The following is a 17,732-nucleotide window of genomic DNA, read 5'->3' on the forward strand; positions in this document are numbered from 1 at the left end:
TCCTAAAAAATAATTGAGCATGAAAAAATGACATTATTATTATGAACAGTAGACAAATACAAAAGCTCACAGCTTCAGAGAAAAAAAATCGTAAATCACTTCTTTTTACAAGTAAACTGTACAAGAGTTCTCCTGAAACAAACTTGACATTAATTCAACAATAATAATATATAGTCTCTATTAAAAAGCCATGCACTATCTGGGCTGGTCCAGCAGAGCGAACAGTTGATAGAGCTTTGAGAGTGTAAACAAGTGCAGTGGTAGGCAGGACTTCCTCTGATGAGTGACATGATCCATGGTTAGCCAGGAGAGAGCATCAAAACACAACAGGATGGACCTGCATGGGAGGGAATGAGAGGGGAGTCATGATGGCAGACATTTTGAGCCTGGCATCTAATAGATGACACCCGTAAGAGTGCAATTGTAATTGCTGGTACGTATCTATAAGCACTCAGAATGCAATGATGGCATTTAAGCATAATAAGTTCAAGAATGAAACCTGGTCACCTGTTGTGATCAAGCATTGTTTCAACCTGTGTTTCAAGGCCACCTCTATATTACCGCTACTGTGTTGGCCAGCACAAGGGTGACGTCTGAGTCACTATAACACTGTACATGTACATCTCAAATCACATGACTCTCACTGCTAACAAACCAGCGACGCTAACAGACATACATGTGCATAATCCACCATATCACACAGCAGTAGCTCACCCTAAAGTCTCTTGTGGACTGTCTGCTGTTCTCTCTAGAGGGATTCTATGGCAGTGGAGCAGTACTTTGAAAATAGAGCAGAAATTTTGCGGCTTTTCATGTCCCCAAAACTCGTTTGGCAACTCTCCCGGAGGGGCGGTAGATATGAGGTACCCGGTGGCTTTGGGCCCCGTATCATCCACTGGTATGGTGTACGACGGATGGCTCTTGGTAAGCTCGTCAAAAACGTTTATACCAGATAGCTCAGCTCCGAAGTCAATGCCAGCTGTCATGTCAAGACCTGCAGAGAGTACCAGCATTCTTACGCAATTGTAGAAAGGCAAATATTTTGTGGTATTGGCGATTGAATCTCTGAGCACGAATATTTTACCCACAAATGAAGCAATCATTGACCACCTTTACCTACAGTGCACGCAACCACGAAAATATATCCCATGAACTGACTAAACATTTTGACCCTCGGAAATTACCAACTATAATACGGTGCATTGTATACTGTACAATTACATTGTCATTGTACATGTGATGTATTAACATTCACACACTAGCGTTTTATAACTAGAAGCAGATTGTACAGTGTACATCTTTTATAGCTCACACCTAGCTATGGTATGTACCACTAGTAATAGACCTAGCTACATGCATGTACCACCAGTAGTAGTACAGCTAGACTGTAAGGCTCACCAGTGTCCATGTCTGGTCCCCCTGCACTGTCCCCGGGTGCAGCGAAGGTGAGACTGAAGAAATCATCATCAGGACCTGTCTCTGTGGCACCGGGTGTGAGGGTGGAGCTAGCACCGCGGGGGTCTTGTGGGAGCACCATAGTGTGTGTCACCGAGGGGTTGGGATCTGGGGGGTGTGTGAGGGGGGTACGTGTAATTATGATTACATTGTTGTGGATCGAGGTGTGTGAAACAACCAGCGTGTTCATTATACAAAAATCTTTAACTAGGAGCGAGGTACTACAAGAATACCAATTAATGTACAGACATGTATAATTATATATACAGCATTGCAAAATGTAAATTAATATGAGTATCCTATAATTAAGGTAGTAGCAAGTTTCCATAACTGTGCTACACATGTATAAGTGTAGCAGCTTGGCCACCATAAAAACGAGCGTCTCCTATGATGCAGTATTAGCGCTGCTACAGGTACACGCACGTATACATGTACATGTATGTATGAGTACTACAATGTAGTTAATTAGCCTACCGTTGTTTGGGAAGAGCTGTATGTTTCTCTCTGGCTGCACAGAGATAACGATGACATTGGAGATCCTCGGAATGGAAGAGGAGCTCATCTTACATGTGCTACAGTCTCGACGCATGCTCTGGTTGACAATGATGAGGCCATCGTTGGGAATGATCGTAGGCCAATCTGGAGAGAAGGGGGAGGGGGATCGTATTGACAAACTGTACAACGTAGATGTACTATGTAAGTTGACTCCACAATCAAATATACAGTCATAAAGATGACTTGTATACATCAGGGTGTCATACAGGATTTTGAAGTAGAGGGGGGAAATGAAAAAATAACCAGAAAATGTTGCTAAAAAAAGGTCAACTGTTATTTCAATACCCAGCTATGGACACTCAGTCATAATTGAAAGGGGGATATCCCCCTTCCCCCCCTGTATGACACCCTGCACATGTACATGTACATGCAGGTAATGTACACGTAGGTACTCTCCAGAATTGGAGGCAAGAAAGACAAATACCATATACACTGTAAATGTGCCATCTTACGCAGCTACAGAATGCATGCTAATTATGTACGACCTTCCAAACCCACATTAAAGCCGTTATGGGTGTAAGAAATCCACATTACATGTTGATCCGTATAATAAAGTGGTAATTCTATACACATATGTAAATGAACACCGTATAGGTTATGATTTGTGAGGATTGACCTCTAACTTCAAAAATTGGTTTACTTCCGGTATTGAAACCTCTCCACTGTAAAGGGTGTGGTCATTTGAACCTCTGTCCTCGAAAATACCGAAATGTTTAGTTTGAGCAATCTTTAAAAATGTAGTGCCTCGAAAATAACCCGCTATCCGGTACGTGTATGGTACACGAATGTTCTTGGGTACTAATATTAGAGCTTACGTGTGATTTCTGAGGTGCTGGGCTTTCCAAACCGTGTGATGACCACGCTCCACTTGTGCACAGTGCCCGCTACTATAGAGACAACGTAGTCCCACAGCTGTTTGAGAGCCAGCGAGCAACTCTGGTCAATACTGCATGGGTGAGGGAGAAACGTGCACGGTCAAATGTGACGACTCAAGAATACATACAATAAACTAAAAAAGCAGGTCACCCTCTATAATACGGCCAGGTTAATGGCCTCTAAAGTCTCTATAGCAGGACGTACTAGTGAAAAACGACAGCCACTGTTTGCTTGCTCAGAGTACATAAGTTGCTACAGTATACACTGTACATGTAGCTAGGACACCATACATGTGTTACTGTTAGTGTATACACTGTATGTAATGTAGCTACATGTAGGACACCATTCTTTCTCACTTGAGACAAGCTGGGATACCAAGAACAGCTGTGTTGAGCAGCTCCCCCTGTCGGTCACAGCACACCACCAAGAGCCACCTCCGGTCAGGAGAGACACAATAGCCACAGAACAGAACTGGCTCATCTGGGTCAAACAAGATGTGATGGGTTTGTGTGCCGACTATGGGCCCAAGGGCACTCAGCGGGGCCTCAGGAGAGAGCACAAACGGTGGAGAACGCAGTTGATGGGTGTTGAACAACTGCAGGTGTGGGGGGGGGGGGGGGGGTAAAGAGGTGGTTGTATGTGTACATCTACATCCACATGTATGTGTATACAATCTGTGTATTAATCAGTATCCATAAGGTGCGCTAGTAGCGATTAAGCAACAGTGTAGTCGAAGTCTATATCTAGAGATAGTCAGCACAATTAAGGGGGGAAATGAGTGATAGGTTTAATAATTAGAATAATCACTGAAAAACAATTAATGTACATGTGTATCTATATACAGTTGATATGTACATGTAACTCACATGTGCCACTTTTTGTCGTTCAGCAGTGGGTCCGAATGATGTTAGGCTCTCGGACAAATCACACGCAATTTCAGAGGTGCAGCGAGAGTAGACGGAGAATGCCAGTGAGCGCAGCTGGCCACCTTGACAACTGAATGGACCCAAGAGGTCCTTAGGGTCTATCAACTGCAGGGAGGGAGGGAGAGAGGGAAACATTCGACTATGTACTATTGTGATTGCAGATACCAGTACATGTATGTTACTGAAGTAAGCAAGATGCAATGTACATGGCTTTAGAAAGCACGGTACAATTAGTACGCACGAAATTATTGTGCATATGAAACTATGATTGGATCTGACTGATAGACTGGTTATTTTCGGATGATTATAATTATACCTAAAGTGCTCGAACAACAACAAAATGGAACAGTTATCGAACGTACATGTAATAGATATATCATACCTGTAGTACCAGCTTCCTCTGAATAAACTCTGGAACATCTTCACTGGAGAGTAGCTCAGAAAATGTCAGCAACACCTGAAAGCTTTCCTGCATTGTCTTCGAATTTTTCAATTTGGTGAGCTTGGAGTTGAACTTCTTGTCAGCTGTGTTGCTGGCATCCAAGGGGTTATCGCAGAGGACGTACAGTACTACAGAGACAGGTGTGGGGGGCGTGAGTGGGTGGGTGGAGGAGGGGTATTCTTGTGGTGGAGAATTGACACGAGTGGAAAGGAGCTCTTCGTCACTCGTAGGGAGGTTGGAGAGAAACGAGACCAGGACTTTTTTACAGAACCTCTTCAGTTGAACATTTGCAGCAGCTGTAGGGACAAAAGTACAACTTAATCACACGGTGTGTACTGTAGATGTACCTATAAATGAGTCAATTGAATTTGGGTACATGTATTTGGCTATCAGTACACACTGCATGTACATTGTGTACTAGACTACATGCACTTGTACAGATGCAACCTTCTATTCCTCGAGCAACTCGTATACTCATCACAGTTACACAGTCGAACAGCCATTTTTAATTACACTTGCACTACGAAATGTAAAAAGATTTGGCGACCATAATATTCAAATTACACGCCTCCACTATAGGTTAATTGCATGACTTATCCAGACAATGGCTACTATCCCAGTGTGAAGCTGCCCCCTCCCTCCTACTCACAGTGTCTAGTGTCCGTGTTTGGGTCGGTGGTGGTGGATCCCCCGGCAGTGGTGTCAGACTGAGAAGAGAGGAGCACTATACCACCTTCACCCACCCCTTCCTCCAGGGGAACGTGCTGACCAAGGTTACAGTTCTGGTGGAAAAAACAACGGTCACACATTAAATTCAAGTGTAAAAATGCTACTACATGTATATACGGGTATAGGAAAGTACAGGTACTTTACATCACCTGACATGTCACATGATACATGTAATTTCCTTCATATCTTACACGTGAGAAACATTTAGCTCACCTGCTCAGGCATGCTTATAATTATATCATGTATACTGCAGTCTAAGCAATTATGTGTTTGTTTGTTTGTTTGTGATTGATTTTTAAGGTTTGCATACCTTGAACGTGATGGACAGCTCCTTGAAGTACTTGCGCAGCACTGGTACAATGTCATGTGATGAGATGGAGGGAGGGACCACCACCATGTAGAGCAGACTCTTCTTGAGTGAGTAGGGCTCAAACAATAGCTTGTCCTGTACAGTGGTACACACACAGCTAGTACATTGTATCGCCTCAGGCTATACGGATCAACTAAACGAGCTAATATTAGAATGGTGTGAGGGTGTGAGGAGTGTTAGAAGTGTGGAGCGTGAGAAGTGAGGGTGTGAGGAGTGTGAAAGGAGTGAGGAGTGTGGAGCGTGAAAGGAGTGAGGGGTGTGAGGAGTGTGGAGCGTGAAAGAAGTGAGGGGTGTGAGGAGTGTTAGAAGTGTGGAGTGTGAAAGAAGTGAGGGGTGTGAGGAGTGTTAGAAGTGTGAAGCTTACCCATGCAGGTAGTGCTAGTGGCGAGACTGAGAGCCAGTCGTGGTCGTAGCCCACCAGCACAGGGGGGAGGGGTAGTGGGAGGCAGTCGTCTCCAATGGCAGCTGTATAGGTGGGTGTAAAGGGGATGCATAAATGATACACACACACCACCATGCACACAAATGATACACACACACACACACACACACCATGCAATCCACACTGTACATAAACAGTGGAAAGCACGATACACTGAAGCAAAACGAGCCTGGAAGCAATCAGTGATCTAGACTGACTGCATGTAAATGTAGTTGTGGCCTCTTAAAGTCCATACGTGCACTATAGCCAAGGCTAGGGATGCGGCGATTATGCGAGCATAATTTTGAGAATAATAGGTAGCTTGGAGCATTAGGAATTATGCGGGAATAAACGGTAGAGTGGGTGGGAATAATTATGCCACGTGGCTATCACTCTAAATAAAGCACAATTACCATTACTTGTGTTGCAAAATATGATTTTTATTGTGTTTTAATGAAGAATAATAAATTTTTTATGAGAATAATAGGCTGAATCACTGAGAATAACGGGCTGAATCACTGAGAATAATAGGCTATAGCTTGGGAATTGGAGAATAGAATAACCGGTAAAATTTGGAGCATAATAGCATCAAGCCTAGCCAAGGCCACTTACTTTGACTGGGAGTGAGTAGTTGGAGGTCTTTGAGTGACAACGGTCCCTTGGTAGTGAACTTGAGACAGGGGGCGTGATGGAACGAGTTCTGAAAGACCATGCGTAGATCCTTGAGTCTCTTGGTCATAAACTTGGTGGGCAGGGTGAGCAGGTCCAGTATCCAAGCACCTGCAATGGCACATCATGGGATAATAACATGTAGCTAGTGTACAGTGTACAATACAGCAGTGCAACAGCAGCAGACTAAATAACAATTCTAATTATACTTGTGTGTTACATATACGTGTACAATGTACCTGTATACATGTGTGCTACTAAATGCATACATGTAGCTAGTCCTAAAGGCTGATGCCTTCAGCATGATGTATAATTATAATGGTGGACAAAAAAAAAATCGGTACACGTACAGGTACATGGAACTGAGGGAGAGTTTATAAGCTAATAAAATTAAGCAAAAAACACTATATTCGGAATCCTTTTAGCAGCCAACTGATTTCACCATACATGACGGTGGGTGGTAAAAAAAGCTGTGACCTCGACGTGATTCGAACACGCAACCTTCTGATCTGGAGTCAGACGCGCTACCATTGCGCCACAAAGTCACTTCACAAAATACAACAGTGTTCGAACTCACCAAACCACAAATAATGTCAGTTCACTGTACCTGAGTTATCCTCCTTGGAGATGGTTGGTTTGTTGGCCAGCTGCCCTCCTCCGCCCCCTCCCAGCTTCCTACCCGCGTTCACGATGAGCTGGTTGGAATTTCTAATGGCGGACACCACACTGTGTGAATGGTAGAGTCGACTAGATAGCTTCTCGTGGATCTCTTCTGATTTTTCGAGTAGTTGTAGCAGAAGTTGGCTCTGTCCGTGAGAGAGGGTGTGACTGGTGGGTGTGGTCTGGTCGTCATGGAGACTGTTGGAGCAAAGCGTGAGGCAGTAGTCTTGGAGTAGTTCCACAAACTTGATTACTTTGAGAGAGTGTGCTGCGCAGATAAAAACGTAGAATTGTATATAACAAACACGTAAAGCCTACAGTACAGTAAATGCACACATTGAACTAATCTATAAAGACACTTAGAAATTTGAGATACAAATCATAACGACTTTATGCCCACTTTAGTTATACAATACTGTAAACACTGTTGTACATAATGACATCGTCCAAACACTCACCACTATCAGGCTCCATCGGGTCGCCAGCTCCACTAGACACACTCGGCCCACGAGGTTTGCTCTCAGGCAACAGCTTCGACATCACACCCAGTGGCGAGTCCCAACCACCACCGCCGCCCCCTCCACTCACACCAAGCTCCTCCCGGAAACCGAGGCTCGGATAATCGGCGATACCAAACGTCATTATCGGCTTCTCCTCCTGATACCCCATCAGTTCCGATGTAGAGCCCATGGTACTGTCCATACCTCCAATATCTGCCACACTGTCCAGTTTGAGTCTTCTCTTGGACATTAGAAAGCTTTGTATGGTCGACATTAGAGGTCCGGCACTGAATTGCATTTTTTCCGAGAAATTTGTACCGAGTGCCGCGTCGAGTAAAGAGAGATTGACGTACAGAGCATGTGCTTCGGGGAGGACGGGCATTAGACGATTTGTGTTTGCGGAGAGGGGGGTGGGTGTTATTGATGGGTCGTATGGAGAGGCTAACGGGGTCATAGAGGGCGTAGTTATGTGGAGAGGAAAGCGTGACGGTGCTTTCGGGTGTGGGTAGGCTGGAGAAGATGTGAGGGTGTGTGGGGTGTACATGTGTGGGCGTTTCTGTGCCGTGGTGAGGGGGAGTGTGAGCGAGTCTCGGATGGAAGCCCTACTATTGCCCATCACCGGAGGGAAGATGAATTTTTGAGGCTCAGATTGGGAACTGCTACCAGTTTTGCTAGAGCTGTATGTGGACAGAAACATGGGAATTGCACATGTAAATTAAGCACATACATGTGTACATGTGTACATGTACATTTTTGTACAACATACATTGTACAACATACATTATATTGACCGCTACCTGTACATGTACATGTAGGATTTTCCAGTGTATTACATCTACACGTACATGTACATGTACACGTAGCCTGTAAGACTGTAAGTGCAGTTCTGGAATGCAATCAATTAATCTCAGACTATATGGCGGCGAGCATGGCTAGTGACAAACCTGGTCTCAGATCCAGATCCGACAGACTGAGAGGAGGAGCCCGTGTCTCCATTGGACGAGGTGGTGGGCGTGTAGATGTAACGGTCCGCTAGTTTCTCTGCAAGACTGGGAAGGTCGGAGAGGGGCAGAGGCTCAAACTCAGGGGGCACGTACAAGTCATCACACAGACCCTGTGCAGAGGACACAGGTACATGATGCATAGTACACATACATGGATATATGCAGTCAACATAAATTGAAATAATACATGACTGATGTAATCATGTGACGTCCAATATCATAAGGACTAGTTACCATTATTTAAATTGTAAAGATCGTAAAATATATGTACCTATAGGGTCACAATTCACACACACCCACACACCTACACCTACACCCACCCACACACACACACACGTCACTCACAGCATTGTTATCCCAGACAGCAGTAGTCCCACAAACCTCCATCCTCTCCTCAACCTTTATCTCCTCGTATTTGGAATCAGATTCGGGCAGATTCACTGAGGGAGGGGTAGGATAGATACGAGACAACTCAGCCGCGTCAACAACAGTGAATGCCTGCACAAGACACGAGGAAGGTTAGCAGTAAAGTGTGCGCATAGTATGCACATGATGTCATGATAAATACGTCCATATTATTCATTGACAATTCATGCACATGTGCAAAACAAAGTGGACCTACATGTACATACACATGTACACATGTACATGTACATGCAGTACAACAATGTCCATTGCTCACCTTGACTCCTCTGGTGTGCCGTGAGGTGTCCATCCTTTCCTCCCTGTCCAGCCTGCCATTACTAAGCCCCAGCTGGGAGCCCTGAGAGAGAAAGAGAGAGAGAGAGATAACAAGTGTAAACTTATCATAATGGGAAATTAGTCAAATGTGTACATGTATTGTATCACTGTGTGTGCATAAATAAATACAAGCAATGTGAAAACACAGATACACCTAGTACTGTACAGTAGCCATACATGTACATTGTATATTGCATGAGCAGCTACATGTAGGTTTAGCGTTTACCTTTAACACATAGCACTTAAAGAAACTGTGCAGAGTGTAAAAGACAAATATGAAGTGACAATTAATAGGAGTGCATGAATTCCTGGTATTACCAAGTGTGTATAGTCAACATTCAGTGTAGCACTACATATACATGTACAGTATATCATACAGCAAGGACTGAAATTGTGTACACATTATACACATTGCTGAAGTTGCATGTACATGTACATGTATGCATGCAAGTACAGCTGTAAAAACTCACTTCTTGTCCATCGTCCTCCTCATCGCTAGCAAACAGGAAGTCCTGGGGACAGCTGCTGTCGATGAGCACGGCCTGCTCACTGATGAGGTCGATAGTGCCCTTAGGCTTTATCCCTGATTCCAACTGGAGCCCACCACCATTAAAGAAACCTCCTAGCAACGAGTCAGTCCTTCCCGTGGTGTGGTCATCTGTAGGGGAGGGCAACCACTCTACAATGGACAAATAATTATCATGAATTTACATGTACACGTGTACAATTGTCCGTGTCCTTTTGGGGGGAGTTTATATATGCATATAATTGTTGTACATGCATCGTCAGCAAATTTACGCAAAGAAACATTATGAATACATAATGTACATGCATGTATAATATTTAACGACGGTACGGTACATGTACATGCATGTACAGTACGGTACGTATATTAATAATAAGCAGTATCTATAAAACAGGATAGTATCGATTAAAGTAGACTAGTGTATACATATGCATGACATCATAGTCCCTAGCTCTCACCAGGTAGGCCGTTCATTGGCAGTTCTTGTCCCTCCATCTTTATCCCGCCAATACCACCACCCACCATCTTGCTGCCAGACAGCGGAGTGTACGGCAGAGCATGACCACTGGGAAACAGTATTTGCAATACTGACACATGTAACATATGGAAATCTTGAGAAAGCATACATGCACAAATTTACATTAAATGTATGAATCAAACAAGCAATAATGGCTGACACGCACAATGCCATACATGAATGTCAACCTACTGCACATGCATCCTCACTATATGGAAGCCTAAACAAAACACTGAGGATGTTGAATGTTACGAAACACGAAGATAAGTACAGTACTAGCTGTTAGGGTACCTGACACTCTTCCTTGGTGAGTGGGTTGCTGGGTTACTGGGTGAGCCCACTGTGGGTCTCGCCTCCAACGGCAACTGCAGACTCAGCAGCGACTCCGCACTCTCTGCAGAGCATAAACAAAACAATCAACACAAAGTACAAGCATATTATCATGAGAACTTGTCTAGCAAACCCATATTAGGCAAACACTCGACTTCCCCTCAGTTTTACTGAATGAGTGGTGGGGACACACACGAGGTATTGTATTATAACCTTACGTGTGCATTGTATAGTACTGACTGTATACTTACACATGGTACATGTACATGTAGCTGCCATAAATACGGGGAATTCTGCAATTTGCAACATCACCCCTCCCCTCCACATAGCCTACCCCCACTGAGCTCACCCCTCCCCTCCACATAGCCTACTCCCCCCCACTGAGCTTACCTCTCCCCTCCACATAGCCTAACCCCACTGAGCTCACCCCTCCCCTCCACATAGCCTACCCTACCCCCCACCCCCACTGAGCTCACCCCTCCCCTTCATATAGCCTACCCTACCCCCCACCCCCACTGAGCTCACCCCTCCCCTCCACATAGCCTACCCTACCCCCCACCCCCACTGAGCTCACCCCTCCCCTTCATATAGCCCCCCTCCCCTCCACAAGCCTACCCCCCACCCCCATTGAGCTCACCAGGCAGATTGAGAGAGTCCCACCAGCTGTGTTCCCGTGACCCTCCTCCATGCTCAGACAGCTGCTCGCTGTTCGAACGGGTAGAGCCTTGAGAGGACGTGAACAGAGACTTGTCGTAGGACTTGTGACTGGTAGTGAACGTCTGTCCAGCTGTGGATGAGACGAATACCATAAAACATGAACTAGGTCCTAGATATGCAAAGATGTGCATGTGATGCATAATGATATGTACATACATGTAGATGAATACAGAAATACAGCTGACAGTCACACTTACTTTACATGTACATTAATTCGCATCATATACTCATTTGTACAGTTAATTATGTACACTGCACAACCTCACAGTAACTGCAACAATCTTAATATCGTACATGTATATGCACAATTCATTGCTATGTATATATACGGTGCTCACCAGTGTGGACTACATGTACAATGTACACCTGTGCTCAGTGCTCACCAGTGTGGGAGGAGGCGAGAGAAGCAGCTACCGAGAGACTGATGGTGGGGAGGGGGGCACCACGGGTCGCCAAGCCGAAACTGGATGCCTTAGAGTGGGGAGAGGGAGATAGTGGGCGTGGCACTGCTGGCGAGGAGAGGTCAGGGTTCGCATACCTACATATAAACAGTGGGTCAGTAAGTAGTGTGTATGCATTTACTGTACATGTCTGAATTGTAGTTGTAAAGAAACAATTCAATATAATTATGTATGGGATGTCTGCTACTTAGTAGTGCAAAGAAACCTCAAAGATCAATGGCAATTACTTCAAAGCTATGATTGTACATGTACACAGTGTACTCGTACAAAATCCACAGTCAAATTGAATAATGCTAATTTGTGGTTGCAGCACCAGACACCAGAGCAAGCACTCACATAGGCAGGCCTGGTTTGCTGAGCCTCCTCTTGATGTTTAGGATGGGCGTGTTAGCCAGATGCAGTGTGCCAGGGGTGGCCAGCTCCCTCATCGTTCGACCACTGGGGTAGGGCTCGTACCGACTGCTACTGCGGGTCCCCGTACGGAGAGGCAGGTCTAGATGGGCGGAGGAACGTCGGTTGCTGTGTGGGGGGGGGGAGGGTTAGCTTACATGTACTTGTTTCAGAAGAGCTACGTACAAGTATATAAAGGTTAAGGAACATACCCTCTGGAAGGTACTTGGTCCTGACATTTGCAGAAAGCAATCTCTTTCTGTTGCCTGCGATAATAATGAACATGCACATATAATCGAAAATATGTATATGCACACTGCACATGTATACGAAGCAATCAACGATTGAACATAGCAAGCAATAAAGTGAGCTTGCAAACCAAGAGTGTTCTATGAAGCACTCTGTTCTGTATAGTACTAACAGTGTAATTTACGAACAGAGCGACTCTTATCGATCCTCACTCCTACCCATCCCTACTACTATTACAGTGCTAATGATACTAGTCCAACTCACTGCACAGCGTCGATGCATCCGGCCGAGTCCCAACTCGCCTGCATGGAGTCAAGGAGACTCCTCTGGTCCAGACTGGAGGGGGGTGGGCTGGGGCGTGGCTCCTCACACCCGTGGTAGATGAACACAAACTACACACACACACATGGGAGGGACAACACAGCCGGGATTATGGCAACACTCAAAGCAAAAATGAGTATCTCAAGCAAAATATCAAGAGAACAATAACCTTAATTATAATACTGTCAGTACATGTATACGACACGAAACCTCTTTTACGACAAATGTACTAGTACACGTACACGTACACGTCGTCTACGGTTCCTGTACGTGCAGACTTTGAAAGCTGAGTACACACATAGCAACAATGTTGGCATTTCTTTGAACAGGAAATTTAATCTGCCTATGTATACATACATGCACATGCTCATGATAGTTATACTGCACACATGTGTGTAACTTACACTACTATGATTATGACCCTATTCCTAAGTTTATGGACAATACAAATCAGTATCTTATTGCTGTACACATGTGTGCTGTGCCCAGAATGTTTGAAATGTGGTGGTTATTTTCTATCTTTAAACTCAATTCAGCACTATTAAGCCTAAAAAGTAAAGTTCTATTTTGCTTAAAAGCACAAAAGGCTCTTAATAAAACCAGAAGCTATAGCTATAGGAACATTTAAAGCCACTAGAGGTAGTTATTTTTGCTTAGAGGTGTTTAGTACATGCACCACCGACCAGTGTGGGCACGTCCTTGTATACATATCGAACGAGTCAGATGTTACCTCACCTGTGAAGGGTATCTCATCCGGACTCCGCCCAGGACGACCTCGATGGCGGCCGGCAAGTTGGGGGAGGGGTCTACAGCAAATCGTTGAGGGTAGAACAGTTTCCACTCGTCCAGCACCTCTCTGATGCCACTGTCCGATAGCTTGTAGGTGTGGCCTGTCATCACAGCATTCAGACCACTCGGGCTCAAGATCACTGTATGTGGGCGTGACGGGAGGGAGAGGGGTTAAACACTCACATGTAGGTATGTATACACCTACGGGTAAAGGCAAACACACACACGACCATAATACCGATTGACACATTTTGGACTAATGTACATGTATAAATGAACTACGGCTCTGAATAACATCTTTCATAGGTAATAAAAAGAAATTGTAAGTACTAATAATTACCAATACACATGCAGCTGTTCATGCAGTGTACATGTATGTGTAATATGTGACATGATCAACAAGGTACAAAGGTACATGTATACAGGAATTTAGTCTGACCTTGCAGCCCTGTCGAGGAAGCGAGTGCCTGGTTGATGTGAGAGGGTAGGAGGGGCTGGAGGTGTGGTCCCGCACGCATGTCTACACTGGCACAGATGTAGCGGTGGGCGTGTACAAAAAAGGAGAAACTACACAAAAAACACCCACGCGAGCTGGGGAGGGGAGAAACCAAGGTTAACACTACACTTCCTGTTTGATATGATAATCTTGGTTTACACGAACTAACATCAAAGTGTGCATACTAATTACATGTGCGGTCACGTATACAGTGACCCACAAACAAGAAAGACAGAACAGACATGAACATGCGCGTAGGGAATTGTATCCATGTACATGACTATCTAATCACTCCTACAGCTTGATATTAATAATAATTAATATACGGGAGATTAGTATATTTATTAGTATGGTTAAAAGTGCAATATGGTACTAATAGCACGAGTAACAAGCAATGGCAATTAAGGCCTTTAATTGCACGAGGCAAAGACCGAGTGCTATTAACCTTGCCAGTGCTTGTTATGAGTGAAAGATATTCAAATCACAAACAAACTATGTACATGTATACAACCCTCACCTTCCGTCAGTGGCCACGGAAGAGTCAGCTTTGGCAAACCACTTGCCCAGTGGAAGGAACGTCTCACTCATGAGCGACCTACAAAAGAGAGAGAGAGCAACTCATTGTAAGACATTCGACTGACACTAAAGGCAGTCTCTAACTGCAGTTATCATTGCTTCACATAGCTTTGTTCCCAGGCCAAATTTTTCTTTGGAGACATACATGTACATTGCAGCGTTCCATTAAAAAAAAAAACGGGCTGGGAACGATGCTATGCTTGACCATACAGGAATTATACATACTTATACATACTGTACACATACACACGTAGTAAGTTTATTTTTACAGCATGTCCCCCATCAAGTAATGACATGCAGCAGTCAGAGGCAAAGCCATATCTGTGCAATCTCGACACTATATTTAATGAGCATCCATGACCACATCATAAAAATTATTATTATTTCAAGACATAAGAAAAGCAGCTTTGTTTGTTCTATAATGAATTGATTGATTGATACACAGCACATTAACCAGAACAGATACAGGCTATGTACAGAGTAAGTAAAGAGGTGTCGTATGTCTCAAAACATTTATTAAGTAGAGAAAATTAGGCTTTATTATAATATGCTGCAAAGTATATGCCACTGCATATAATATAGACCACCAAAAAGCTCAAAACATGAGCGTGTAGTGATAACTAAAAGATGTGTTACGAACAACGTCATCACTATCTTTGTACATGTACATGACATATATTATATAAGCAGTCTGACTAGTACAGTTGCATGTACTGTATCTTAGATCACCTGACAATCACATTCTATGACTCATTTACCTCACATAATTACACATGACAAGTACAGGTTCTATTGCTTGCATAAAACATTAGGAAGTTCAATGAACAAGTACGTGTAGAACTGTAAAGACTACGTATGTGTATGTCATGTATCTGTATAAAAACGTACATTGTACTCAAAACTTTGTACCGAGACGGTCATAAATAATGATCTCTTTGGATTCCCACACACAAAGAAATGGCATCCATTGAGCAACAAACTCACCTCTCAATGATGTTATGCAGTGATCGATACAGCATTGTACTTGACTCCGGGGTCATGCCTTCGTCCCACGTCCCGTTCCCATCCTCCCTTAACCCCTCGGCCAGTTTGTCAGAGATGTCCGGCAACTCGGTGAAGTAGAACACCCACAGGTCCTTGGACTCACCACTATTGCCGTCAGTGGACGGGCTGAGTCGTCGCCATGAGCACGCATACCTGTGTGCGTGCGAGGAGTGGGTGGGTTAACTAACTGTTAGAGTGGACGATTTAGGAACACAGTTTTCAGAATACGTGCGAGTACTTTAGTATGCACAATAAATGCCTGCCTGTATAAGTATACAATGTACATGTACATGTAACTTACAGCCAATAATTAATCTGCATAATTATGCAGTAGGAGGCTCAAAACTTCATGTACACGTAGGTACCATACCATATAGGTACACATGACACTATATACACAAGATAAATTGTGCCATACTACAATTCGAAAATTCTGGCACAGGGTTAAACAGATACATTTAATTGGGGAACAAAATGTTGGTGGAACTTGTTATATATTATATTATCACAGTGTTCCCTCTCTTCAGGGGTGGCCATTAAGAGGGGTCCCACAGTATATGGATTAGTTTGAAAGTGCTAACGGTTGGAGTCTTTGCTAAATGCTTTTACACCACACCTACCCTTCGTTGAGAAGTTTAGCATAAGAGTTTAAGACTGGGTCGTCCTTTGGTGCCTCCAGGTTAACGCTGTTAGGGCCTACATAGCGAACCCACTTGAGACCATTGACATCAGCCTGCACGGTGGAACAATTGTTATTAGTTACACCAAATAAATAAAATGGACCCTCCAAAGAGTTTTCTCAATCCATGCATGACACGTCATGGCACCATTTGCATACTGTATTTTAACCTCTCAAGAGAGAACAAGATGGCTGCCCAAAAATGACCTTTATTAGGCTCCACCATATTTTCCAATTTAGAAGTACGGCTAATCAAGACGATGTCCCTCTAATTAAATTTTCCACTTATAAATAAACCCGACAGATTATATTATCTTGTTCAAACAAGGTCTCAGACAAGACACAACATTCGTGTACAGTAAAATTAATAATTATATAGGGTTTCCCCCAAAACTGATATATAAAACCAACCACTTCAAAACACACTCGCAGACTACAACGCACATTACCATAATAGACGGAACATGCATGCATGCACACGTCTTTCCACGACCTGTAGACTACGCAGACACGTACAATAATTATTGATATCTCAAAAGGTCATAATTATATAAAAGTGAGAACTTTTTAAAGGGTATCGTTAGCAAGTTTGTGTTAGTGGCATTTCAAAGTTGGCCTAAAATTTTACAAACAAAACAAATAATTTATTCGTGTTTCAATGCATTTTGTTATATACATACGTACAATTGACTAACTATCATGTTTCTAATTGAGGGGAGAGGGAGTTAAGCGAAAAGTAACCTTCGAATATATTGAAAACACTGTAGGTCCGTCCAACAACCGTCTAGGTACAGGTTTTGGAATACAGGAACCACATCAAGGGTACTAGATCTATATAGAGTCTCTTAGATCTACATAAAGCCAGCCAGGGCTAGCTGATAACTCACCAACTTGAAGATGTTGGACAGAGAGCTAGCCAGTCCTGTATTAGGCTTTGAATCAGCTGGTATGCCACTCATTGTAAAAACTATGCTCCAAAAATGCTTGTGACTATCTTGTAGAATATCCTTGACTCCAAATAGAGCAGACTTCAGTTGATAAAGTAGGTACTTCGGCCACAGTTGATGTTTTCCAAGACTCCCAAAGCCACCCACAGTCCTTGTAACCGCAACCAAGGGTCAAGTATTTCTAGCCAATAGGCTTTTTGAGAAATAGGAGTAGCCTACACAGACAAACATCTAACTGATCTAGCTAGCATCTTGTAAACAGATTCACCATTTCTAGTTCTCAAGCTGAAACAAGAAGGTACGTGAGTGACGTCACGGCTAGCCACAGTTCTTGGACATCTC

The 17,732-nt window shown here is 43.7% G+C and overlaps 1 protein-coding gene and 1 non-coding gene across 3 annotated transcripts; both read right to left on the reverse strand.

Moving 5' to 3' along the window:
* Positions 1 to 18: 18 nt before the first annotated feature.
* Positions 19 to 17,722, reverse strand: LOC135340330 (mediator of RNA polymerase II transcription subunit 13-like). 2 transcript variants are annotated; one of them, XM_064536648.1, is made up of 31 exons: positions 17,331 to 17,722; positions 16,385 to 16,497; positions 15,705 to 15,917; positions 14,662 to 14,739; positions 14,088 to 14,239; positions 13,595 to 13,788; positions 12,803 to 12,930; positions 12,502 to 12,555; positions 12,236 to 12,418; positions 11,822 to 11,976; positions 11,359 to 11,508; positions 10,683 to 10,785; positions 10,333 to 10,439; positions 9,819 to 10,027; positions 9,290 to 9,370; positions 8,953 to 9,105; positions 8,548 to 8,717; positions 7,562 to 8,280; positions 7,051 to 7,371; positions 6,387 to 6,554; positions 5,718 to 5,818; positions 5,294 to 5,428; positions 4,904 to 5,036; positions 4,195 to 4,550; positions 3,753 to 3,917; positions 3,243 to 3,481; positions 2,826 to 2,956; positions 1,930 to 2,094; positions 1,399 to 1,563; positions 715 to 994; positions 19 to 337 (listed from the first exon to the last, which is right to left on the reverse strand). In XM_064536648.1, exons 1-31 carry the CDS (start codon positions 17,400 to 17,402, stop codon positions 196 to 198), a joined length of 5,535 nt encoding a protein of 1,844 aa, XP_064392718.1. In that variant the 5' UTR covers positions 17,403 to 17,722; the 3' UTR covers positions 19 to 195. The 2 variants fall into 2 exon arrangements, with proteins under 2 accessions (XP_064392718.1, XP_064392719.1); XM_064536649.1 differs by having other exon boundaries at positions 9,819 to 10,006; positions 17,331 to 17,721.
* Positions 6,917 to 6,988, reverse strand: Trnaw-cca (transfer RNA tryptophan (anticodon CCA)). The gene has a single exon. It is a non-coding gene; the product is annotated as a tRNA-Trp (tRNA).
* Positions 17,723 to 17,732: the final 10 nt, after the last annotated feature.

The sequence above is a fragment of the Halichondria panicea genome, chromosome 8 (assembly GCF_963675165.1).
Source record: "Halichondria panicea chromosome 8, odHalPani1.1, whole genome shotgun sequence".
NCBI classification, from domain to species: domain Eukaryota; kingdom Metazoa; phylum Porifera; class Demospongiae; order Suberitida; family Halichondriidae; genus Halichondria; species Halichondria panicea.